The following is a 26,450-nucleotide window of genomic DNA, read 5'->3' on the forward strand; positions in this document are numbered from 1 at the left end:
TACACAGTACTTGAAAAGTACACTATTATTGACTTACTGCTTTTCTCTGGCAGATATTTCAAAATAGAGTTACAACATGGGAGGACTCCTCCATCAAGATCAGCTTTTGCATGATGTAAGTAATGAGGAAAAAGCTGGGCATGTTCCCCATCCCAATGCAGCTTGAGTCCATCAACTGAATACAGTAAATAGTGAACACCTAAGAAGGCCAAATAACAGCAGAACCAGACTGTTGCCCTCAAGAGGGCACGAACCTGTGGAAACCTTGCTGCATCCATAATTACACTGAGAGAGAAGTGCTCTTTAGAGGTGGGTAGGGCCAGAGAGTTTCTGTTGATCTCTGCCAGAGATAGCAGTTATGGAGCAATCATTATCAGCTAAAACATGTTACAGTAGCCCCAAGGCTGCTCTAATCTCTGAAATGGTTTAACTGTTCCTGTACAGCCTGAGAAAGTGGTTCTGTTTAAAGTTCACTATGAACCAGAAACTAGGTTGAGAGTCCTTAATTTTTCTAAAAGTAGTTCAAGTTTCAGCTGCTGATTATTTTCATGACAGATGCAATCCTGATTTCTTTCCCATAACTTTTTGGAGAACAAAGAAGTTCTTGCGACAGACCCCGGAATATTTTTCATGCTTTTTTACCTTGCTGATTACTTGGCTATACAGGATAAAGGAAGTAGTTAGAGCATGATTGCATTTTAAAATGCACAGTTTTTCTCACAATACTATTCACTATTAATCTTCAATGTGGGGACACTCCATTTGGATAGCTAACTTTTGAGTTCAGCCCCAGAGAAAACCTGAAGACGATGTTATCCCACAAATCTAAAATAAGATTTAGAGTGCATCTCTAATTATTTACTGAAATAATAGGTACAGAATAGGCATAAAGTGACACTAGGCTTACTTACTTAATTCAAGGATTAAAGACAGTTTTGCACTGTCACTTGAATCCCGTTCTTTCTCTTAACACTCCTACATGCTTACCAGCTTGGATATGTATTATCTTAACAAAATGGCATGGTAATGTCTTTAATAGATTAATTCAAATTGTATAAAATGGGGAAACAATTTTCGCAATGAACTATCTCTGCTTTATAATACCTGCACCACATATCCAACAGACACAACTTGAAAGTAGGTGTCAGCAACTGACTCGAAGAAGTGTAAAACAAAACATCCCTTTTGACAGCTTGGTTACAAAGAAATCCCTTTGGACTACTGTCACTGATGTAAACAGAAGTTAGACTAATCACTACTGGAAAATACTGTATTATGGTTTTAAAAAACAAAAGTGCTATCAGTAATTTTATCTGCACAAAAACAAATGAGTCTTCCTTGCCGACTTAAAGTGGAAAGTGAGCTTTGCTGAGTTTCATTATTATCAGACCCTAGAGATTGTAAACAGTTTGCGCAGTTAAAAATGAGGCATGCAAAATGATAATCTGAGAGGAAACAGTAATGAGGGCAAGTGAGTAATTATTTATAAATATAAAATCTGTGGGTGTTCTGTGGCTTATCAGCCGCTCAGAAGTCTAGCAGGAGAAGATCCAAGTTTGAGGCTCAAGTTCCCGTCTTATCTGAGCTACCAGGCACAGCATGCAAAGCGCCTGGCAAGCAGGCTCTGACACGGCTTTGCGCTCATCTTTGGCTGCCTCAGGATCCAGCAGGATGAGCTCTGGATGAGGACACCAACAGCTGTCCTTAGGTGGAAGTCTGCTTCCATACCAGCAGTAGGGCATTTTAGCTAGGTACTGTCAGCAAAATCTTCGAAGTGCCAGTAAAAACATGTTTATATACCTTATTCTGACTAAATCCTGGAAATTAATTATAGCTAGTAATGAAATTCATATCCCACTGGAGGGTGCAAAGAAAACGCAGTTTATATCGCTGTATCTAGGTACAAAAGCCCATAAGAACTCAATTATTTAATTCTGGTGAACTGTGAAATTCTGTGAATACAGTGATGAGCAATTACATAAAAACAATACATTGGCTTTTTCAGTAATCAAGCACAGTACAGTTTTTAAAATGGTTGTTTTAAAAGTCGATAGTAACAGTTAATGAAGTCGCTCAGGAGTTGACATAAGTTTAGGTTAAGACTGATAACAAAACACCTTAAATTTTATTTTTTTCCATGGAAGAACAAGAAAAAATGTGATATAATGTGTTTTTCCTTTCTCTTGCATTTTTTAACCGAATTATGTTCCATCTGGATAAAAGGCTGTTCTGGTTACAGCATAGAAACGCAGTTAACTTACATGGCCAGCTGTAGACCACCCAGCCTTCCAAACTTTATGTCTCTGGTAAAGGTTGCTACCAAACCAAAAGTCTTCCTGAAACTTAAAACTCACAAGTCTAATTATTCACTGATTCTGAAAATAAACCGCACTTCAGTGATGCTGAGAAACCACAGAAAGGAAATTTAGAGCTAAGATGAAGTACGCTTCTCATCTAAGTGCTGACTGTTCTACCTATTATCTTCTGGAAATTAAGTGTGAGTTTGAAAATTCATTCTTCCTCCTCTTTCAAACAGTTGGACACCCAACAGTAATATGAAAACTGACTGCAAATACTGAGCAATACAGTCCATGATATTACAAGAAAAATATGAACTATTACCAGGCAGTAATGTTGGCATTTCATATAAATAAACTGAGACAAAGCTAAAGACACAAAGAGTTTAAAATCCCATCTGGCTCATCACAGCAACAAGCAAGGGCAAAGGAAAGGCATTAAAACATAGAGATTATATCAGCTGTAAACTGATGGTTGAGTTTGGCCATCATTCATCACACTAAAAGTCCACCTCACTAGAATTCTCCCCTGGAAACTTCCCTCATTATTCACTTCAGATGAGAATGCCAAAAGCAGGTGTTGAACACTGGCTGACATGTACACTAGTTTGATTCCAGTCCAGTGGAATACTTTCCAAATTCAAGACTGTTATGAAAAGGTGACTTGGGTTTTTAAGGAATAATTTATTTTGATTATAGGTATGCACAGTAATGAGAATTTTCAAAGATCACTTAGTATTAACAGGGATTTACAATTTTTTTTTTTCATTTATTTTGAACTTCGGTGATGCAACAATACTTCAAAACTGTTCTAAACATAGACTGGTAGAATTTCCATGGACTTCGCAAATTCTACCATCTAAACATTCTTAAGACACATACAGAGATTTTGGCAGTATTGAGAGAGTCAGTTCAATTCCAAACTGCAAAAAGCAGAGATGCATGCTCAACTTACCATAAACAGTTTTTCAGTGTACATAAGCTAACTGTTCCTGTTTCTTGCTGACTCTCTGATGACCCAAGATAGACAGAAACAGTGCAAAAGTTCTAAAATTGCACCTCAGTATTTAATGGGATTTATTGTTCTTTAGCACTCACGTGATCATGTCTTCAGGTTCTTTGTTAAGCATCTGTATGTTGGTTAGCATCATGCACCGCCCCACTTCCTTGTCAAGATGTCTGAGTATGTTGTCCACAGCTTTTCTCACTTGAGAATAATACAATGACATACCTGCAATAATATGCATTTTGTATCATTTGTGATATTTGCAGATGTGTATATTTTGAAAAAGAAAGCTGCTCAGTCAAGCTGTGTTGTATGAGTTAAGAACAATGTTTTACACATGATACAGCATATCCATTAGTACAGATATCTCAACTCAGAGGTGGAATATGTGACCTTCTCCAAAAACTACTGTACATAAAAGTAGCCCAAGTGATATAAATACATATTTCCCAGTGGTCAAAATATGTTTGTACACAGAAAAATAAAACTGCAGTTTGCCAAGCTATATATTTGGTGACTTTTCACAACAGAGGTGAAAGATCTTATCTAGTAGCAAGGTTTAGAAACGACAAGCATGGGAAAAAAAGGAATCTGAACAAGCTCTTCTAAATCTTCTCTCATATGGAAATAAGTGTCATGCTATTTTATGTGAAATGCAATATTAGATACACAGCTTTAAAGGTATTAATGAAAATCAAATACTTCACAAAAAAAAAACTTCCATGCTCTCTTTTTCCATATTAATCAAACGCTAAAATTTTAATTTTCTTAATCAAATTTAAGATTACTAACACCAAATAATATATTCTAATCAGCTATCTCCATTCAATTCTCCTGTTTAATAAAGACAACATTATCTTAGAACTTCAAAATGACATCAATTTTCAAATTTGATTAAATCAAAAGTTCAATGGCATATCAGAATGCAAAAGAATACACAGGAACTGCCCAGCTTAACCTTAAATGCTATATGTGGAAATCAGGATATTGTACCATAACATAGTAAAGAATTTACTAATGCAATAGAAGAAATCAAGAGTTCAAACGTTTATTACCAAATGCAGTCCTCACTGTCACAAAGAGTAACCAAAATGAACTGACTTAACAACAGCACTAAATATTATGTCCATTGTACATTTAACAGCAATGAGTCCTGTGCTTCTATACTTTCCTAACAATGGTACAATGGTCTAGCAATGGTACAGTACATCTTTGTCACTGCTGTGGAAATACGTAGACTCTTTCATTCACACAGATTTGGGGAGTTAATGGAGTACCATGGTGAGTAGCCAAATTTCCTTTTCTACTAGTAAATGCAGACACCTTCAGCACAGGATACACAAGAGTTTCCTTTGGCATGGGATTCTCCACAATGACTACAATAGAAGCCTAGGACACTCTCAACCTGGGAGTTCAGTTCAGCTTTGTTTTACGTTTAGAAATTTCTGCCATTCTTAGAAGTTTCCCTTGGTGTGAGATCCGCATGGCAATTAAAACAGGGTTACACAAAAGAAATCTCTGCTGGACTTTAAAGCTGGTACATTTTCAGGACACTGGAATTGTCTGTAGTAGGATGAATACCCATGAATAAACACAGATAGCCAGAACTAAAAGAGTTAATGCTTAACTATCATCTGCAACATCTAAAAAAACAGGGTATTGCTGTCTTAGATACCATTCTTGAAAACAATTTTGCATAATAAAAAAAATTAAAAAAACCCTATAGTTATCAAACTAAACCACATATTTCATTAGAACAGAAACATTTACAGTAATGAAATAAATTGGATTTTTAACAGTATTAAATCATTCTAGAGACTTTTCCACATTCATTCATGTGCAACTTTCATACTGACCTATCATTTTTGCTTCCTCCTCTGTAAGAGTTTTGCTCAGATATGTTTTCTTCACTCTGAGAGTATTTCCAGAAGGAAGGACAGCACCAGTCACTGGCATTGGAGGTTCACCATCTTTTTGCTGCAGGCTATCAGCAATTACCAAGAAAGCTCTCAGACCAATATTCATTCTCTGTAAAGTTCAGAAGATGAATGATTATCATAATCAAGCAATCATATTCTTAAATCACTGAAATTTTGTTACACAGTTGTACATTATTCAGTATTTTGGTCACAACAACCAGCCTGACATATGTCATAAAAAAATAGCCATAAAATTAACTATGAATTTATAGCTTTACTATGAGTGGTTGCTCTTCACTCTCAAAACTTCAATTCTTCCCATCTGTACATTATAATTTTATCTTCAGAATAAAAAATATGGATTTGAACGTGGAGTTTAATAATACATCCTAACTGGACCTAGAGTTAAGCACAAATGTCCTAAATGGTCACTATGCACAAAATGAATAACTGTCTCAAAAGGGCACAAGATTGACCCTACTGTGTGAAAAGTTTGGGATGGAGCTCAGCACCAAAACATCAGGAAGATGAAGCTAAGTGCAGTGAATGTCTCCAGGGAGTTGAGAGGAAAACCTGCAGTCTTTATACTCCATTGATTAAAACACCAGAATGTTTTTCATTTCTGAGAAATGTATTCCAAAAATTGAGAAGCAGTCCTAATGACAGCTTTCAAGAAATGCATTCACATGGACTTAAAACACAGAAGGCTGCATACAACAAGAATTGCCCCTATTATTTCATTGTCTTTGGACTTACATTGTTGTTGATGTACAGTAACATTTCAGATGTTAAGATCTTATGAGGTCTGTGTCCCTCTGATAAACAGATATCTTGCTGCAAAGAAATACTACGTCTATTCCTTATAAGCTCTGCCTCATGTGCAATGATATCTGCTGCACAGCAGTGATCAGACTACCACAGATGAGCCTGATGCCAACCCTGGCAGGATCTGCCTACTCAGGAGATCTTTTTGATTTTTCTGTAGTACTGAATAAAGATGAAAGCTGTGCTATAAGTAGAGTTCTCTTGTTTTTACTGGTTTTGATAGTAGAAAGCTTAACACAGATGTTTCAAAATATCTGTTTCAGAATCAAACAGGACTTTTGCAAATAGCTCATTTTATTTTAACATTTTAGTGAATAGATATGACTGTGCAACACAAAAGGATTAGCATCATAGAATCACTGCATTCTCAAATGGTTTGGGCTGGAAGGAAACTTGAAGTCCATCTCGCTCCAACTCCCTGCTGTGGGCAGGGTTGCCACCCACCAGATCAGGCACTGAACACTTTCACAGATGGGGCACCTGCAACTTCTCTGTGCAACCTGTTCCAGTGCCTTATCACTCTCTGAGGAAAGAACTTCCACCCACTAACTAAGGTAATATAGACTAACTAATCTAATACAGACATATTTTATGTGAAGAATACAAATACTTCTTATCTTGCATGAATTATTTTTTTAACATTCAAATGTTCGTTTTGTTTTGTTTTTTTTTTTTAATTATAGTTAAATGAATTTCAAGAGAATTTTTCATTATTTCATGAAGTATTTAATTTTTTTTGAAGATTTTCAAATGCCTGATTGTTTACCCTAAGGAAAGCACTAGAAACATGACTAACACTAGTGGAGATGCACATTGCCACCACCTTCAATTCTTCTTGCATCATATACTCTTTCTCAGTAACACTGTTTTGAAAAACATTGAAATCTTTAAAAAGAAACTGTTTTTATAATGGAGTATTTCCATGCATTACACAGATCATCAGCAGAGTGATCAGGAAATAGTGTGGCCCATAGTTTTATTTCTCTCCTCCTTTTTGTTTTATGCATTTATATGACTTCACACTCTGTAACCTTCACTGAGGAAGCACAAGACAGGAATGAACTATGAGGCATTTCACAGATCAGTCCACAGAAGCATTTCATCAAGAAATCAATTTCAAGATATCACTTAGAAACTGCACAATGGCAAAAACATGCTTAGAATGTATATAATACATATAAACTATAAAAAATAAATGCAGATGCACGCCATACCTCAGGGTTGAGACTGAAAGCTTTTGCAGGTTTTCCAACACAAAGGAAATCAAAGATAATTTCTTTCATTGCAAAATCTAAACGTTCCTAAAATAGTAAAAATATTGCAAATCATTAAACTTCTCACTTCTGCTATTCATTTCAAGGCAAAAGAATCTTGAAAACTACTTTAATCAGGATTTCTTTAAATGTTCAGAGAAACAGACTTTCAGAAGTATGCTGAACACATCATCAGATCTAAGCTCTCATCACTGCTGTATGTTGACAAACGACAAATTTCTGCCTGCTTAATTTACAGCATTTACATTCAAAATGAGCCATTTTGGAAATACGGCTTTTAATTATTTCATTTAAACTGCTGTAATTATGGTGCTAACATAGTATTTTATATAAAAGCAGATTATTCACAGATGGCATAGTTCAGGGAAGATTTTAAGCATCTGTCGTATTCACTTCTATACAGACTTTAAGCACGCGCTTAAGTGCTTTGCTCAATGTGAATTTAAGTAATAAAAGAGAAGAAACTGAAGGTTAGTGTATCTTAGCAATTCCCATCTGAACTGATGAAAACTGGATGTGTCAGCTATGTAGTGAATCTGCGTTTCCTCTAACTTACCTTCTTCAAAGCAGAGAAACTTATTTGTAAAGTTCAGCAGGACTTATTCAGTTTCAGCACAAAACACAACTTACTATTTCAAATTTTATCAACAGTCAGAGGTAGTCAATTAATGTATTTTCTGACTAGCTGGCAATTTCTAAAACTGATGAAAAACACACCTGAGCAGAACTGAAAATAATTTTATCTATCTTCAGAGGAACAAAGATAACAAAAAACTTGCTTCAAAGTAGACTTTCTCAGCTCAATCTATGAGGATTGCTCTGAAAGTAACGCCTTCTATTTTATTATGTTGGTCTATGACATCAGAGGTGGATGTTGATGGTATGACAGTAGAGGTTGAACTTTCCCACCAATATTCTACTACGTGTTGTTGCTGTGTGACAGATGGCAGCAGAGGGGCAGACTGACAAAATGGCATCTGATATGGAAGTGCCTATGAAGGAAATGTGTGTCACTGAATGCCTCCATGCAGAAAAAATGGTACCCATTGACATTCATCAAAACTTGCTGAATGTTTATGGAGACCAAACAGTCAATGTGAGCACAGTGAGGCAGTGGGTGGTGTGTTTCAGCCAAGGCAGCAATGGGTCACCTCCACTAGTGAAGATTGTTGTAAGGATGGCATTCAGATTCTTCTTTATTCCTAGTGAAAATGTATACCTGATGATTTGGTTATGTTGAAAAACAGTTTTTTGTTGTGAAGAATTTGCTTGGAGAAATACTGTTATTTGTATCTGCTGTAGTTTCCATGGAAATAAATAGGAGGCATTACTTTTGGAATGACCCATATATAATATTATCATTACCTGGATGAATGATATTAATAATGGTACTGCAAAAAATATATATCAGAAAATAGAAATTTCTTTATTTGCTATTGGGAAAGGAAGTTATCCATTAATTGGAAACATACACACGTGGAACTCCCATACCTGCGCAATAAACTGTATTATCTTCACAAAGATATTTAGGGGCATATCTCTTGGCACAACACCACGGGACCCTTTGGGGAAAAGTGTTGTGACAATCGTAATAAGTCGACTGTAAAAGAAAGAAAAAAGCATTAGACAGTTCTGGTCCTTGCAGACCTTCAACTGTCATGAAATGTAAGTTTTAAATCCAATACCATTTACAAAATTAAGAAAGTATTTTCTTATATGAAAAAGTAATGGCATAATTTGTTCTGATCCTTAGCTAAAAAATTCAGTGCAATTATTTTATTTCACTACTATATTACGACTATTATATATTATATTATAACAATAAACTACTTCTAAATTTAATGAGGCAGAGCGTGATTTTTTGTTCTTCCACAGGGTGGGCAAATAATGAACAGGGACACAAAAGGGAGTATTTTATTGTGTACTTTTGTGTGCTTTTTTTTTTTTAACAGCATGAATAGGTTTAAGTCAAAGGAGTTCAGGAGAACTGTAACACCTCTTCATTGGCAAGATCTGCTCTGCAAGTCCTGGTTATCATAACAAATATAGCGCCTTACCTTTGGGTAGCTGTATTGCTTTCACATTTAATTCTGATCATGTAAACCCACAGTAGTCTGTACAGTGATTCCAGTGCAACTCGAGCCATTTTGGGGTCTTTATTCTAGAAAAAAAAAAAAAAAAGTTCAGACAGAAACTAGAGACGAAGTTCTGCACTTAATGGATGCCACGATTCAGAGTTTGTACAGTGACATTAAAAAAAGATATAGCCCCACAGCTGCCCAGTACCCTCATCCCTGTAGGTGCAGGATACCTATGCATTTGACCTACCTCTCCCAGTGTTATATAAGCTGTCAGAAAAGCAAAATATCAGGTTAGTGTGAATTAAATACAGATTACAATTTAAAATATGCATTGAAAGCCAACTCAATTTGACTCTGAAAAGAAAATGCTGTGAGTATAAAAGGTGTTGTCCTATGATGCAGACCTGGTATGAAGAACATAGAAGATATTCAAAAGAGAAAGACCAAAAATCTGCGAATTCTTAGCGTGGCCCAGATATTGTTGCATCTGGAATGAATTAGATTTCACTGGATTATCTGTCTGGATTGCCATTTATTTTTGGAAACTTTTGGACTAGTATATGATTTCTGACTGTTTGGCAACAGAGTTTTCCATTTCAACATCCAGTTAACTGAGACCCCCTCCACCATGTGACTCCAAGCTGAGACAGTGATTATATATTCTACCTGTGCCTGCTGCAGAGGTCTCCAAACCACTGGCTCAGCAAGTGGCAGGAAAGAGGCCCTTCATTTCAGCTGACCGCTTCACTGCTTAGGTAGGGTTGGGAACCATCCTTTCATGTGAATCCACTTCAGGTGCAGAATGGCACTCTAGTTATTGTGGAAGTAATAGATTTGAGAATACCCTCGTGAAAAAAGCAAGTTAATATTGGGCCAGCTTTGGTAAATCACTCAAGCTACTTTCAGCAGTAACACTGCCTGTGTCACAGCTGTTTGACTCAGGCTTCATTTGAGGAAGAAAAACAGGAGAAAATTGAACTAGGCAGAAGTACACTTAGTTGTTATCAACAAAATCTGCATAGCTAACTATGTACTGTCAGTGCATAAAAGTATGTATGGATCAGCTAATGGCAATAATCCAGCATGATTACCTAAAATGGATTTGCAACATATCAAGATACTGAATATTAATTAAGTTTTCATACGGTAGTTAAAAACAGAAGATACTCACCTTGAGATTGGACAGGCAGTTGTTGAGGAAAATATGCCATCTGTTTAAAAAGAACTGCTTCTGACTGACACAAAGTAGACATGTTACCAAAGGATACAAAGCCTAAACAGGAAATAGATGATGATATATATTATTCACGCATCTACAAAATATAAAAATGATTTAAAAGAGCTACTGCAAATGTTGAAGTTCTAAATCTATCATTTTGTGCAATGTTAGTCAACAAAAACACATTGTTACAAGTTAAAAATGAACATTTCTCTAAAGCTGCTAAAGATATGTTTTACAAATGCATCAAAACCAAACAAATGCCTACTTACAAAACAATCACAAACCCAAAGAAGGGGCATAGTTTTAAACTCTGAGAGGGTTAATTTCTGTCAATTAAACGACAAAAGATAGCATGGAAACATCCACACCTTATTATAAAAACTGCAGGACTGACACAGTTTGTTGGGATTTTTGAGTACTCAATTACTTCTCAAAATCAGCAGTCATGACACTGACTGGGAGATGTGTCAAATGCACTGCTGAGGTGTGCTAAATTACAGACAATGCCTGGGTCTGCTGCTGGTTACATCCTGTGAACTAGAAAGTAACAAGGGGCAAAAATGTACCTATTGACTTTAATCTGACATAGCTGCTTCAGCAAGACTTTTTGGTTTCAATTCTCATGCTAACACAGCCAATCAGGACTTTAAAATATAGTAAAATAAGATAACTTTTAAAGACCAATGATTCTCAAAATTAATGCTAAAACTCCAGCATTAGTCACAGCTCAGTCTACTTTAAGTACACTCTAAAATCCTGTAATACATAGCATAAATTGCCCATATCTAGGTTTCACCTAATTTCTTGAGCAAATGGCAAATGTACATTAATTGTTACTTTTATAATCTTTATGTCCAAAGTCCATACAGCAGAAGATAACTTTTTCAAAGATTTTCTTACGAGATCAATGCTACGAGCACTTGGCAGGATCACAGAGCTCAGACACATACCGAGGTTGTTAAACTCATCCTAACTCAGAGCCCTCGGGTGGAAGACACACAAACCATCTCCAGGAGTTTCCAAGCTCTTTCTGTTTACTATTAAGAGAACCTCAGCTAGCTCAGACCAGACTCTTTCAGACAGAAAATGAGGTCCCCACCCTGCCTGTTCAGTAAATGTGCTGATTCACAAAACACTGATCTCAGAAAAGAAGGTCCTTCTCAGACTCCAAAGAGCACATTTTCTTCCTGAGGTCTGAAAGTATGCACTGCAGCTATTTCTGCTGGCTGTTTGCTTCTTCCCTCCTCCTCACAATGTTTGTATTTCTAATCACACCCTCCCAAAGATCTAGTCTATTTTGTCATTTTTAACTATGTAGCTTCCAGTGTGGTATGTGTAGACGAGCAATCAAATGCTAATCCCCAGCTGTGCAATCCTTTCTCAAGCATGTACTATTGACTTTGGCAAGCACAGCCACCAGTTTGGGGAAGTTCTATTTAGTGTGAAAACTGTACAGCAAAGCCCTTGCCCTGCTATAGTTTCAACAAGGCTTTATTAACTTGGCAGAGTGGAGTAGAACCACACAAACACAAGCAGAGAGAAATCAGAAATTTGTCCCAAGCCTCCTAGTAATTCAAACAGAACCAGAACTGCATCCTGGAGAATGCTTAGGCCATTCCCTAGCATTTGTGTAACTGATGTGGGCAGTGCAACAGTGGCAGGGAGCAGCAGCACACTCCTGCAGTCCTTCCAGGAGATTCGCTAGCACAGGTGAGTAGCAGTTGTTGAAATACCTGGAAACAGGTGAGACTTTGGGACATTCCCCTACAACAAGAAAGGAAGGACAAGCGACAACTTTCCTTACTTACAAGGCCCAAGGCTTCAAAATGGATTAGCTAACAGCACAGCGCTGACGTGCGCTGACCCAGTTGGAGAGACAAACTGCTTAAGGCAGCCAGTGTCAAACTGACTCAGATCTTCATTTAACTCAGATCAACTCATGCTTCCAAAAATACACTGCAGCGCCACTGTTCATCTCACAAGAAAAAAATGACACAGAGAGCTGCACAGTAGCCAAGTTACGGATTTAAAAGGGCATGTGTTATACATATTTTCATTCTTACAAAATATTATTTAAGCCCCGTGAAAGAGTTGTTCCCACATGTCTCACTTGACAAGAAATGAACTTTAGTCTTTCTTCTCTCCTCCTAATGTTTACACATAGCAAGTGTGAGAAAACCTAACGGTTTAGTAGCCAGAGCCCCAGAAGCTGAAAACATCTGCCTGGTTCAGACTGATTAAGATCGTATTCTGAATAACATAAATATGGTTATTTTTTTGCAGAAACAACAGCCTACCCTGCAAACAGAAATGCATTAGCTATAAAGTCAAACAGAGAAAAAGTTTTGCAACTAGTTTTGTGACTTTCCCAAGAGTCTTGTTAAAGGGATATTTCTGACAGTGAATTTCAGCCTCTGCTTCTTAAAGTTACCAACCAATGAGTGCTTCTTTCGTGAAGAAAGTTCAAGTGTTGTATCATACAGGCTTTCAACAAAGTTCCTCAGACAGGGGACATTCACTTCATTTTTAACAGCCTGAAAGAAAATGCCATGTTAATGAAACACTATTTCTCAAGATGTTTTATCTAATTTAAAGAAATTATGCAAACAACTCCCGAAATAAAACTCACAGCAGCTACGGGGACTAGAATTTCAACAAACAGTCCTGCCAGGGCATGCTTGATATCTTTGTCTTTAACTTCAAGGAAATAATGTGCACATTCCTAAAACAAAAGAAAACAAGAACCATAAATTGTGTATCAGCTGGAATAAAGACATCCAAATGTCTGCTCAGTGCATATCAAGAAAAAAAAGTCTTGCCAAGCACAAAGAAAATACTTGTACTGTGTGATAAGTTCTAAATTTGCATTCTGCTGCAAGCACAAAGCAGAACACAAATCAAGGCCAAGGATCTCTTGCTCCAACCACTGTGATCCACTAACTCTCTCCTTACTCCAGCTTTTCTGGTTAGTGTTTTGGGGAAAGTGAGATGGATGCAGGGACTGATCTCATGCCTTCCCTCTCTATATATTCAGAAGCAGGAAGAATACTCCACACAGTCTGCTTTATGTAATGCTCTGTAAGGCCAGAAAAGCAACATATTTCTCCAGTAAGATAAAGTGGCAAGGAACAATCTTACAGCAAATATGTTGGGATGAATTTAATTGCAATGGTGCATTGCTGATGAAAGATCAAAACATAACAGTGTGATTTCCAGCCTGCAATTGGGAATTGAGAGGGAAGATAAAAATTGTAGTTTTGTCCTAAATGTGCAGCAAGCTGCTATCCACACAACTGTGCTGCTCAGGATGTGAGGCAGAGAAGATAAACATCTGTTGTTTCTGTTAACTTCTCTGAGGACAACAAATCGTATTAGTCCAGTTACTTCTCTCTCTAGATCCCAGGTCCCAAAAGCCATTGACCCTATGAGGAAGATCCCCACTGACCTTTTTCCCTGCACGTGCATATAGAACAGTTTACAGATTAGATCAAGCATAATTTTTCCTGCCTATACACAGGGTTCTACATCATGTAACTTCAGTCACTACAACCAGTGCTGCTAGACTGCTGAGGCTCTTGATCAAAGCCAGTAGCCTTTGTGGCCTTCTCCAGCTGGTGGTGAAAGTCAAGGCCTGCCAGAGCCCACTGCTGAGGTCAGCTCACCCTTTGGAAATGTCTCTCTCCCAGAGTGGAGCTGGTATGACAGAGCCTGTAGCACTCTATGTAGATACTTAAACAAATAGATGAATTACCACAGAATCAAACTATATATGTGTTTTATCAAATTGAGCAAAATCAGTTTTCGTATACAATACAAAGCATCTTACATATATATATATATATCACATACATCTTAAATATCTTATGATGCAGTGTAGGATCATCTTATGGATCACTGATATGTATGATCATTATCTACAATGAATCTTATGATACACTGTAGGATATGTAAAAATTCATTAGGTGCTGAGATACTCCAGTGATGAGCAAGACAGAGATTATTAGCATCCAGATTTTGAGCCTAATGCATGAGAGCTTCACTGATTTCCAATTTCAACAGCAGTGAACACTGGATTCCAACAGCGCCGGGCAGTAAGAACACAACACATCCACTCATATTACTTGTGCACTGAACACACACTGCTTTGATGTGTTGCCATCTCTGAATAACTTACATGAAGTCAACACATAATAAGCTGCATTCACATATCAAAACACAAGGTAAGAAGAAAAATGAACTTTTTCTGTACTGTTAAGTATGGTTTAAAACACTGCAAGATTCAAATATAATGTGATTCACATTCAAGGTTTAGAAAAATTATTCTGCATACCTCTGTGTGTATGCATTTGTATTCCAATGCCAAATCCTTATTTGTCAGCATCTAATATTAAATATGGTTATTTTGCATTCCACTGACACTATTAATAAGCTGATCTTACATGGAGATTTACATAAAACATTCATTTTACTGGCTGACTGGCTACAAACTGCATCTATGAAGATGATTCCAAGAAAAAAGAGCAGATAAAAAGGTTAAGCTAAACAAACCTGCTGCAGGGCATACAACCTACCATGTTTTACCAGACAGAAATGTGGAAATGTTGAAACACATAAGATTTTCTTTTTACAGAATAATATAATAAGTTAGTTCAAAGCATGCATGCCAGACAGACTATGCTCTGTCTTTGTGGTTCTCAAACTGGATGGGTACAGGATACCCTATAGAGGAAGGAGCATGAAGGTGTGGTGGAAGGTGACAATCCATCCAAGGGAAATTCCATCCAGCTTTTGCTTCATTTCTTTTTCTTCCATTGTGGTTTTCTACATCAGAAATTCCATTCTTCTTTGGCAACTATGTCAAGGGTGGAAAATTGACTTTGGAGGCAGTGAGCAGCTATGCAGGGATGCAGGGCAAGGAATGGCTGTGGGATGCCAGTATGTGAGGCCGTGGTTCTACTCTTTTTGTTGGAGAAAAACTCTTTTTGCTGGAGGAGATGGGGACTTGAGTATAAGACTCATGACAATTTGAAATGATACATTCCTGAGTTAGGAGACTGGAGGACTGAGAATTATGTGTGGAGAAATCCCCTGAAGTATCACAACAGGAATTTTACCTGCATAAACTGAAGAGAAGCTTCAAAGTCCTCCACAGGATACATCTTAATACGGAAGAATTTCATTCCCATTATGAGACTGATAATGCTTTGAACTACATATGGGCTTTGTTCTTTATGCCGTAGCTCTTTTAATTCTGCCATGAATTTCTTCTTTACAGCAGGAAATCTAGGAATTCATATTGGTTAGTTACAGAACAGTATACATTCATGTTTGAAATGTATTGTAAGGCATTCAAATGGGGAAAAAGCTACAGAAGATTCACATCTGGTTGTAAAATATCTGGTGAATAGATTTCTTTCTGTTCAGCTTTCTTTTACTTTTGACTCAAAAGAAAAATAAAACTCAAAAGAAAAATAAAGAGTACAGCCTGATCTTAGTCCTTATGGGTAACTACATCGTTCCAATTATTGTCCACTTGTGATTCTTTTTAATATTTGAGCTAACAATATCATTAAAATAGCCCTCTCACATTACTAAAAAAATTCAAATTGAAAGATCATTAAAAGTACATGCCGTGTTTTCAAAAGAAAAGGCTTAAATGATAACCATGAAAATATTCAAATAGGCCATTTTTGCCTTTGTGTTTTTTCTAACAGTCATTACAATAACACTAACTACAGCTCGGGATAGGGGACAGAGGTTGTACCCATTTTTTTATCTCTCTCATGAGTCTGCTGATATTCTCTATCCATAAGAATTATCTACGGGATTCAGAAGAAGTTGCATTAGATAATAAACTGAAATAACTACAGAAAGACTTTAAAATATTGCTAAGTTGCTGTACCCATTTTAACGTTTGCCCAGCTAGAGAAAAAATAGCATACAGAAAAAAGACTATTTGAATGAGCTCTCTTCAGCACTTTGGGGTTTCCACAGCCATCATTGGTGAGATAGGGAAAATAATTTTGCTAATTTTTTAGTCTAGTTGAATTTATTTAGGATGACTGGAACACACAATGGAAACAGGAAGTATCTGATTTTCTGAACCTTATGCTCTAGACCACCTGAATGAACAGAGGACCAATGAGATGAAATGATTTATTGTGCGCTGTCTTTAAAGAAATTGAGAAAATCAGAATATTTGCATACTAAGCAAATAAAACTACTCAGGTTTCCTTTATGAATGGCATTCAGTTTTACTCACTTTGCTTGAGCCAGTACACCTATAACTTCTGCATATAAATCCGCGACAATGTGCATATTTCCAGTGTTAGGACCAAGGTACCTAGCAAGAGAGAAGAAAGAATTCTGTTTGTCAGTCAGGGGTCTGGTGCTTAAATGCAATCTACACAAGTCAGCAAGTAGGTTTTTTTCACACAATTTTGGTATGAAAAAGAGCCTTACCCTTCCTTGTATTTAAAGTGCTTGAAAGCCAAGTTAATAACATCATGTACCAAAGCATCTATTACAGGATGAAGTGGAATCTGAAAACACAAAATAAAACATAACTGGTACACATATAGTACACTTTAAGCCAAATACCTCAGTATTAATATTACCTGTGGGTATCTTTCCTACACAGATACAATACCACTAGAAATAGCAGCTAGCTAATAAAACAGCTGAAATGAGCTGTCCCTTTAAAGTTCATTTAAAATTGAAGATAAATACCTCATCTTCAAAAACCTGTCCAAGTGAAGTCTGCATGAGTGCAGAATACTACATATGCCACATGTGCAAGAAAGTCAGCAATGAACAAGCATACAGGGGGTATCTCACATTTTTATTAGATTTTTGAAGATGGAAACAGAAACAAGAATCCTTTATAAAACAAATTTTGTAATTTCCATGATTTACTAGTTAATGCATAATTGAAGAACTCCATACCTGTTTCAAAACTTCTATTAATACTAAAGAAAATATAAAGTCAATAGCCAGATCTCTTCTTTCCATTAAGTAGTCCCTTTGCTGTTCGTCACTGCAAAATCAAAAGAAGCACACCATTTAGGAGATATGTTATAAATCACATTATGTGCTTTCTTCGGTTACGCATGTAGTTAACAAGGGATTATGTTCTATTTTTCTAAACTGCATTACATTTCAGAAGTAATGCACTGAGACTCTCTTAAAATCTGAGACAAATAAAACAAATCTAACTTGCTACATTCACCGGTGTTCAGATATTGAAATATGACTTTCCATTTTCTTCTTTTTTCCAGTTTAAGTATGCCTATTCAAGGAAAAAAAACATAACAAAAAACAAGGAAACCTGGATTCTATAGTATAACAAATGGGTTTGTTTCAATTTCCTTGCTGATGGCATCAGTTAGACAGTTCTCAACTACACTTGGAAGGGAAACAATAAATTATTTTGTGCTATCAAATTCAGATACAGACTTGTGATGAATTTTAAAAACTGCCTTTAAAGTACTGATGGAGAATTCATTACCAAATCACTTTTTTTTTTTTTAACTGTTCCAATGCTATTTTTTTTCTACTTTGGCATCATTTGCCGTATGTAAAAATACATTCCTGATGAACCTGAAGTGAGCAGCTTGCAACAGAACTACAAAACATATCTGCATGGATCAACTGATAGAGTTACAAAGTGCACTGAAAAGATGACATGAAACGTAAAATTCTTTTTGTTAATATTCAATATTCAACAAACAGTCCTGTAGACCTTCTGAGGGAAGTACCACTGACTTCAGTGAGGTTTTGGGCAATAGATCCCAGCACACTTCTCAGTAATTGATTTTGGATGTATTTATGTACTTTTAATTAAGAACGCGTTTAAAATCTCTGCTTGATCAGTGTTGAAATGAATTATTTGCATTTTGATTTTCCTGGTTTCACATTAACTGGAGAAAGGACTGCTTGTATGTACTTTTTGTAATACTATCAATTGACAGAGTGGCCTTGGTTCACTGTTAAACTGCCCTTCAACTAAATTTTGAGTGGTGTTCCTGAAGACTTCTATGTGAACTTATATATAAACTGACTGTCTTGTAAAAGGCTCCTATAAGGGGCAGTCAGCACAAAGAGGCATTTTACAACAAGGATTCACCTCATGCCAATGCACAAACTGATGAATCATGCTTTCAAATAGCCTCCTTACAGTCACCACAAAGAATCTAGGAGAGTATGATTCAAGTCCATACCTACCTTGCTGATATCTAAAACTAGATCTTATCCCTTCAATCCAGCAACCATTGACTTTTGTAGATACTGGACTAAAAGTAATCCTTCCAGTACAGGAAGGGAATTTCTAAGGATGAAGGAGACAAGATTTTTTACATGGCCTAATAGTGACAGGACAAAGGAGGTGGCTTTAAACTAAAAGAGGGGAAATTTAGATTAGATGTCAGCAATTTTTTACTCAGAAGGTGATAAGGCACTGGCACAGGCTGCTTAGGGAATCTGTGGATGATGGGGCATCCCTGGAGGTGTTCAAGGCCAGGCTGGATGGGGCCCTGGACAGCCTGGTCTGGTGGGTGGTGTGTCTGCCTAGGCTGGCTGGAGTTTGACGATATTTAAGGTCCCTTTCAACCTAAGCCATTTTATGATTGTAATCTAAAGAACTGCCAGTGTGATTCCAAACACCAAGTCTGCTGTTTCAATGAAGTGTGTAGATGCATTCAGAAAAACTTTAAAGAATGTACCATACTAAGCGGTCAGGACTCAATGTCAATCAGTTTACTTATTGCCAAGGAACTCCTGATATCGTAAGAGATCAATATATTTGTTCTGGGGTTTTTCTTTTTGCCTGCTTGTTTGTTTAAGAGTTAAGTCAATGTTACTAAAGCTCGTTAACCAATGCAGTCGTTTGGATAGAGAACAGCCGTAGGTGAAATTTCTCTGACAAAGCACAATGCTGCATGAAAAAAACTCCTTCTAAATGTCAGAGAATTATCACCTGCTCACAAGTGAAGAAGACTTATTCTGTAGCTTATACAAGCCACTATTTAAATAACATGGCAGTATACAAAACAGCAGTGAGAACCAGTGTCTTAACTAACTGCAGCATAATTTTAAAGACACAATTACCTCATTTATGTTAAAGCTAAAAACAGATTTCCAAGAACATGAAAAAAACTTTTCAATAAATGTACAAAAGCTGACAGGTGAAATGTAATATATTTCACCTAGAATCTGTCACTAGCACATGAAAACATATTAAAAATCATACCTTTTGGATTTAGTACTTGTTCTTGGTCTGTACTCATGAGATTCATCTTCTATGCCGTTCTGTCTTTTGTACCAATCAAACAAAGTGCGCAGAATAGAGGGCAGGCAGTATTCTGAAAGTGAGCTCATTGAGCTTATTACCTACAGGGAAAATACAACAATGCAAACAGTGATCAGGGCTCCCCTCTACCTTCTTCAAAAGAAAGAAATAATTTAAAAAAAAAAAAGCACATTCAATGGTTTAACATTTTCTCTCTTGCTTTCACGTGTTCTTTCAAGTTATAAATCTACGGTCCAACTTAAGGTACCTAATATACCTAATATTCAGCATTTCCTCTTGAAATATAAGTACTGTTAATTGACAATACTAAAATGCACACATCCTCCAACTCAATAGTAAAACACCAGGGGCTTGTTTTTATTCATTACACAATGTTGATATTTAATTTGAGCACACTGTAAGGACAGGAGGGGAAAAGATGATTAAGGAGTGGTACTGGCTCACGGGTTGTGTGTGACTGCTGAATGTCCCTCCTGAAGTTCATAACAAATTGAGAAAACCCATGAACTCTGAGATAACCTTAACTAACCGGTTATGCAAATGCATCTTGCTATTAGGATCATGTATGGTAATTTAGACTTCTCTTTTCCATATGCTTTCCTCCATATTTTTGTGAACAAGTAAAATATAGTTAAAAGTCATTCCTTAGAAGTCCCTGAATAAGCAGTGTTAGTGTCATACCGGATAAGAAAGCTACTGCTCACTTGATATAAACTTTGTCACCAATTACAGCAACATTACTGAATATTTTTGAACTGTTACTCCTGAACTATGACTTAAACTTCCTATTACAGGAAACCATAAACCAGCAATATGTGAAAGATCAGAAGCTTGGGTAAAACAAACAACCATAATCTTATCCAAGAGGACCATATAAGTGTTGAAACTGAACGCTTACAGCCACTGCATTTGAGTACATTAAACAAAAAACAACAAACAGAAAACCATTTAAAGAATGAATGAAATCCTGATCTGGAGTTTTGTGATGAACTCAGGATCATGCACGGTCTGATCCTACAAAGTGCTGAGTGCAGGAGCTGAATGTACTTTGTGCCAGGTAGGTTGATTATGTCAGCAGCTCCACCAGGTCTTCTCATGTGCTTGAATGCAAAACAGCACATCGGAGTGCTGTGGAACAACAGCAGTCTTGTGTCTTGCATAAGACAAAGCCCATGTGAAGTCTGCAGCTAAAATGAGACCAAAATCAGGAATCTGAGCACCGTTCACACCATTCCCAATGTCAGTTGTGCCTTAAATGACAATTTTAGTGTATTTTAGACAGCTCAGATAAATAACTCTCATCTCTTTTTTCTGTTTTTCAGACTCAGAATTCAACTAACTCATAGTGATGTGGTCTAAAGTTTAGGAAACATTTTGAGGATAAAGTATGATTGTTTTGATTGCGTTCAGATCTTACGGTCTAAAATTAAATATAGAGCATTTGAAAGTTAAAAATGAAAGTTTATGTAACAGTTCCATTTTAGGAATGCTCTCGATCCAGTATACATTATTATCTGAAATAGAAAACAAGCTGCTGTGGAAGATGGCATGGAGGCCATGCTTGCAGCAGCAACAGCAGGCCTTTCAGGATGAATTATTACAGTGGCCCAGGCTGAAGGATACCAAAGCCTTTAAGCATTAGGCTTCAGATAAGATCTTAAAAGACATGAATCAGCCAGTGCCAGAGCAGACGATTCACTACCTGCTCAGACATTTCAGTTGCTTCTTTATTGTTTGCTAGAAGGTTTTCTGAAGCTGCCACAACAGCAGCTGTTCATTATGAGATGCAATGAGAAACAGTTTCCTGAAGATAACCGTAAAACCCAGAAACAACAAGGTTTTCTGAGAGAAGCATCTATTTTTAAGATCACAGCAATGCTCATAAAAAAAAAAAATACATACTTGAAGCTCAATATCTTTTAAAAGATCACAATATTTAACTGCAAATAGAAAATGGTTTCAGTCAGGTGTCCCCATAGGCTGTCTATCATTAGTCCTCTTTCAATGTCAGCTACACAATTTCACTCCCTATAAACAGTCAAACTGAATCCTGTTAAACCTCCCCAAGCCATACCTTCTCTGCTGAATTTACAGTGCGTGCCTTTAGCAGGGATAAAAGGTCAATATAACTTTTAAAAAAATCTTTCTGTCATTGCACTTTTAAGACAGGAAGGAAGGGTGGACTGGGCAAAGACCTGGCTCTCAGGGAACAGGAAGGGAGGGAAGTCTAGCCAGCATGTTGGTTACTCAACCCTTTCATTTATTGGAAGTCCAGAAGGGAGATGAATTCTAGCTCTGTGCTGCTCCTGAAAGGGAGTGCACAGATGTACAAGTATGTCTTTGTTGTAGAAATGATCATGTTCTTCCATCATAAATGAACCACCTACTGTATAACTTCAGGATAAGAAATCTGCACAAGCGTGGAGCTGTTTAAAACTTGTGTTCACAGAGCACTAAACATACTTCATGTAAATGCTTAATATTTATTTTGGATTAATATGTGAAAATAAATGGAATGAAATTCTGTCCAGGCAGTTTGCTACAATCTATCTACTTTCATACAAGTCTTGGTATACTGTCAAAATAGGAACCTAAGAAATGTTTCCCCTAACGGGATGAATAATAATGTTGCTTTTCATTTCACATATGAAATTTCTACATGCTTTAACAGCAAATGCATCCAAAACTGAATTCTCCTTTCAACAGCATCACTGATCCACTGACTCTCTTCTTTTCATACACCATACTTATCAGTATGTATGTCAAACGTACATTTGATTGCCATTTTAGTAAGGCAGAAATCTAGTACTTCATTTTTGCAGTCTTGATTTATTTTTTGCTGAACTATTATTCAGAGAGTGTCTGCACACTCTAGTCTTCAAATCATTGTGTAAACTTAAATTAATGGACATTACAAGAGAGGTTACACTTTTTTCTATCAAAGATACTGAAAGAAGCAGAATTTGATAGATATTTTCTTAGCTATATTTAGGACACCCATAGCCATGCAATAATGCTTTCCCTTCCTTCAACATTTTTTCCATCCAGTGCATGTCTATAACAAAACCCTGTAACTATAAACAACACAGATTCAAGGAAAATAAAAGCTACAATGACGTTCATGTTCCTTGAAATCAACTGCAGAGTAATAATGGTCAACAGTAAGACCAGGATTTCATATTCAATACAATAAATTAAGGGGATAAAGTCAATGAAATTTCTATTTCAAATAACTTAATCTTGGAGGCGATGGTAGAGAGATGAACTACACCAAGCTATTATTAACGTAGGTATGTGGTGGAATTCTTATTGGATCCTTGGAGACAAAACACTTTTTTTCCTGCAAATGTTAAGATTTCTAAACAATCCAACACTAAAGTAAAAATCTGTAAAATACAGCATTTGATGTAAACAGCACAGCTGAGTTTGTGTAGATCTTATTTCATTCATCTCTCTGTTCTAAACATTTCTGGGGGCAAAAGTACATGTCTGGGAATTGTTAAAACTGGTAACATAAAGTTGGAATCGCTGGTTTTCACTTGTGTGAGCAAAAAATAGTATCATAATACTGTTTAGTTCTTCACATATTGTTTCAACTCAAATCTCTGAGCAAAAGCCAAGTGTTGTCCTATGTCCCCATTAGCATCATTTCTTTTATTTCCTCTAATCACACGCCCTACTGCAGAAGGACCACATATAAGATACAGTGAAAGTGAAAACACAAAAGGAGTAGTAATGGTGATAGGAGGATGGTTGGACTGAAGATCTTGTAGGTCCTTTCCAGCCTTGTGATTCCATGATTCTATGAACTGCACTGCTGCTACAGTGATGAGGGTATGATTACTCACTCACTGCAGATAACAAATCTCATTTTGGATGGAAATAATCATCAGCACATTACCTACCCCAGTTAGGATGTTATGAAGAGGGACACAGTCATTAGCATGTTGTCTGGTGTCTTATTTATTTTTGGTATTCCCACATTTTTTTTATTACTAAATGCTTAGTTTCCTAGCTTGACCTGTTTTGTCTTTTTCCAATCCATATTCTCTAGTTTAAGGCACTTCTAAGAAGAGAGAGAAGCATAATTAAAATGATTACAAACTTCTGTAGATTGTGCTGAAACTCTCACACAAGAGACCTCATATGGACTGTTTCACATGAAAGCTAAGTCTTGCTGCTAAATTGTCAATGCCATGGAAGGTCATGAGTAGGGCCAAAGTATAATATTCATGCCGTATTTTTATAGGGAAAAATGTCTGCAGATTGGTCCAAGAATACACGATGCCCTTTTTCTGCTTTCAGTGTCATCAATTCACAGAACATTTCTATTCTGTGCAACAGAAGATACTTTAGTGTGCACTGAGAGAAGACTAATAAAAATGTCTCCTTGGGTGAGGATGAGTCTCTGGGATAATGCTTTTTTTTGCACTGCCTTTTGATCTTTTCACGTACTGCAACTTCATGGTTTCCTGTAAGAGGAAGCTTAAGTCATAGTTCAGTAGTACTATGTTTAATAACATTCCTGTAATTGGTGAGATGGAGCGTGCTGATGCTGGAGCAGTAGAACTCTTCGTCAGTAGGCAAGTAAAGTCATCTAATAAAGAACTTGTAGAACATAACTTTAAATACGTAACAAAGATAACATATGTGGAAATTATATATTCTCCAGTATGTGTTTTCTTTATACACCCAACAAAGAAAATACAGTCAGTGTAAGGAATCCAGTTTGTGAGGCTAATAGTGAGATGTTCTGCAAGTCAGGATAAGTGAGATTACTTCATAGATTGCTCAAGATATGAGTTAGAGGATGTTGATGCAATTGACAGCTAGACTGAACCACAGGACAATGCTGTCTGCCTACCAGGAGACATTGATACTACACCCATATGGAAAGAAACAGTATTGTCTGGCATCACTTCATAAGCTATGCCTGTGCACTGCCAGGTCCCCAGACCCTGGAGCTGTGATCACAACCACAAACAGAATTCCTAAAATGGTGTTTGAGAACAGACAGAAGAGAGTCTCATTTTCTGACAGTCAGAGATAAAGCTGTTCAGGAATAGTAAACAATGCTTTAAGATACATTCCTGGTTCAGAAGTTTCAACCTTAAACTTCATTCTAATTGCTGAAGGTAGCTAAAGCTCCACTCTGCTTGTTATGAATTTTGGCAAAGGGTATTTTTAAAGCTGTTTTTTTCCATCTCCGAACCTGACCTGAAATTTAAAATTGGGCTATGTCTTACTTTTGCTGCTTTTCAATTTACAGTTAAGATGCAGCTCAGATATTTTAAGAGCCTCACTTTGTTCCACCCATCAATTTCATCTGACTTGAATACAGGCAATTTGTTTGAAGCCTTCAGAATTTGATTTGGGAAAATTAGGTTCTTCTGACTGTGCCATTTTTAATGCCTCCAAATTGAAAACCAAAAAACTGTTAGATACCACTTGAAAGTTAATAGATGCTTCTTGGTAACACTTATTCATGGGGATTCCTCAATTTCTGAATTAGAAATGTCAGGAATGTTATCTATTGCCTTTTCTGTCCTTGCTAGATAACTTTGTTTCTGGAATAAATACCAAAATTTTCCAAACTTAGAAAGCAGAAACAAGGGATTATCAAACTAGTCCCTCTTTATCCCACATATTCTACATATTCAAGTTAATTTATAAAGTAAACACAAATGGTTAGAGCTAAAAGCACAAGGCCTCTAATTTTTAATATTGGTTTCAGTATTGCATATTATCACAATATGCAAGGTTTCCCAGATAGATCAGAACTTAATTTTTAATATCAGCAAATAATATCTGCATTTTCATGACTATTTTATAAAGCTGACATACTCATTTGTAAAACAGCTTTGTAACACTGAGGTGCATTGATCAAATAAATTGAATGAAATATGACGACTAAAAAAAGACTTTTTGCTCTATCTTACTGTCCCTACTCTCGCTGAAATCTGTCTAATCTGTGACATTTTAGAATGAGTTTCTAGCTACAGCTAACCCAATGGGTTACAGTGGGTGTAAGTAAATCCCACGAGCACTACAACAACAAAAATGACTATGCTCTGTAAGAAGAAAACAAAGTAAAACCTCACAAGTGAAACACTGCCAAAAACTCAGGCTGACATAAAGCCTGAAAATGTCAGTTTGGACAGTTTATTTGGAAAATTTCATGGAAATGAAAGCAAGGTTTTCTAAAAAGAGGTTTAAGGCAACCTCAGCTCTACATTTTTTCTGCCATCTCTCTAGACATAGCAAGGTAGAGCTTCAGATATGTGGTGAGAAATATACACAAACGTTGTATGTAACATAACGTGCCTCTGTTTTTCAGCCTGCATTTGTTGGTTCCCCCCTGGCCAAGGATTGAAAGTAAAATGCCACAGATGGAAAGGCAAAATTGCTTCACTCTAGAGAAGTATACACTGTTCACACTAATTGATTGTTCAATTTTCTATTTGTCAGTAATCAGGAGAAGCATTAAGTCTTCTTACTCTTCCTTGTAAAGGGCCACAT

At 36.6% G+C, this 26,450-nt stretch overlaps 1 protein-coding gene across 1 annotated transcript in view; it reads right to left on the reverse strand.

Annotated features, from left to right (window-relative positions):
- The window catches only part of FRY (FRY microtubule binding protein), a 160,017-nt gene that overhangs the window by 87,471 nt on the left and 46,096 nt on the right, over positions 1-26,450 (reverse strand). Inside the window, exons 4-16 of the mRNA XM_042839018.1 lie at positions 19,872-20,011; positions 17,570-17,660; positions 17,087-17,166; positions 16,887-16,967; positions 15,739-15,907; positions 13,254-13,346; positions 13,060-13,158; positions 10,574-10,675; positions 9,379-9,482; positions 8,813-8,921; positions 7,262-7,348; positions 5,160-5,331; positions 3,396-3,528 (exon numbers count right to left, since the gene is read on the reverse strand). Coding sequence (XP_042694952.1) covers positions 3,396-3,528; positions 5,160-5,331; positions 7,262-7,348; positions 8,813-8,921; positions 9,379-9,482; positions 10,574-10,675; positions 13,060-13,158; positions 13,254-13,346; positions 15,739-15,907; positions 16,887-16,967; positions 17,087-17,166; positions 17,570-17,660; positions 19,872-20,011 — 1,460 coding nt within the window. The remainder of the gene's footprint in view (positions 1-3,395; positions 3,529-5,159; positions 5,332-7,261; positions 7,349-8,812; positions 8,922-9,378; positions 9,483-10,573; positions 10,676-13,059; positions 13,159-13,253; positions 13,347-15,738; positions 15,908-16,886; positions 16,968-17,086; positions 17,167-17,569; positions 17,661-19,871; positions 20,012-26,450) is intronic.

Source organism: Centrocercus urophasianus, unplaced genomic scaffold (assembly GCF_019232065.1).
Source record: "Centrocercus urophasianus isolate 14NV4802_14NV808 unplaced genomic scaffold, USGS_Curo_1.0 seq_9, whole genome shotgun sequence".
Lineage (NCBI taxonomy): Eukaryota > Metazoa > Chordata > Aves > Galliformes > Phasianidae > Centrocercus > Centrocercus urophasianus.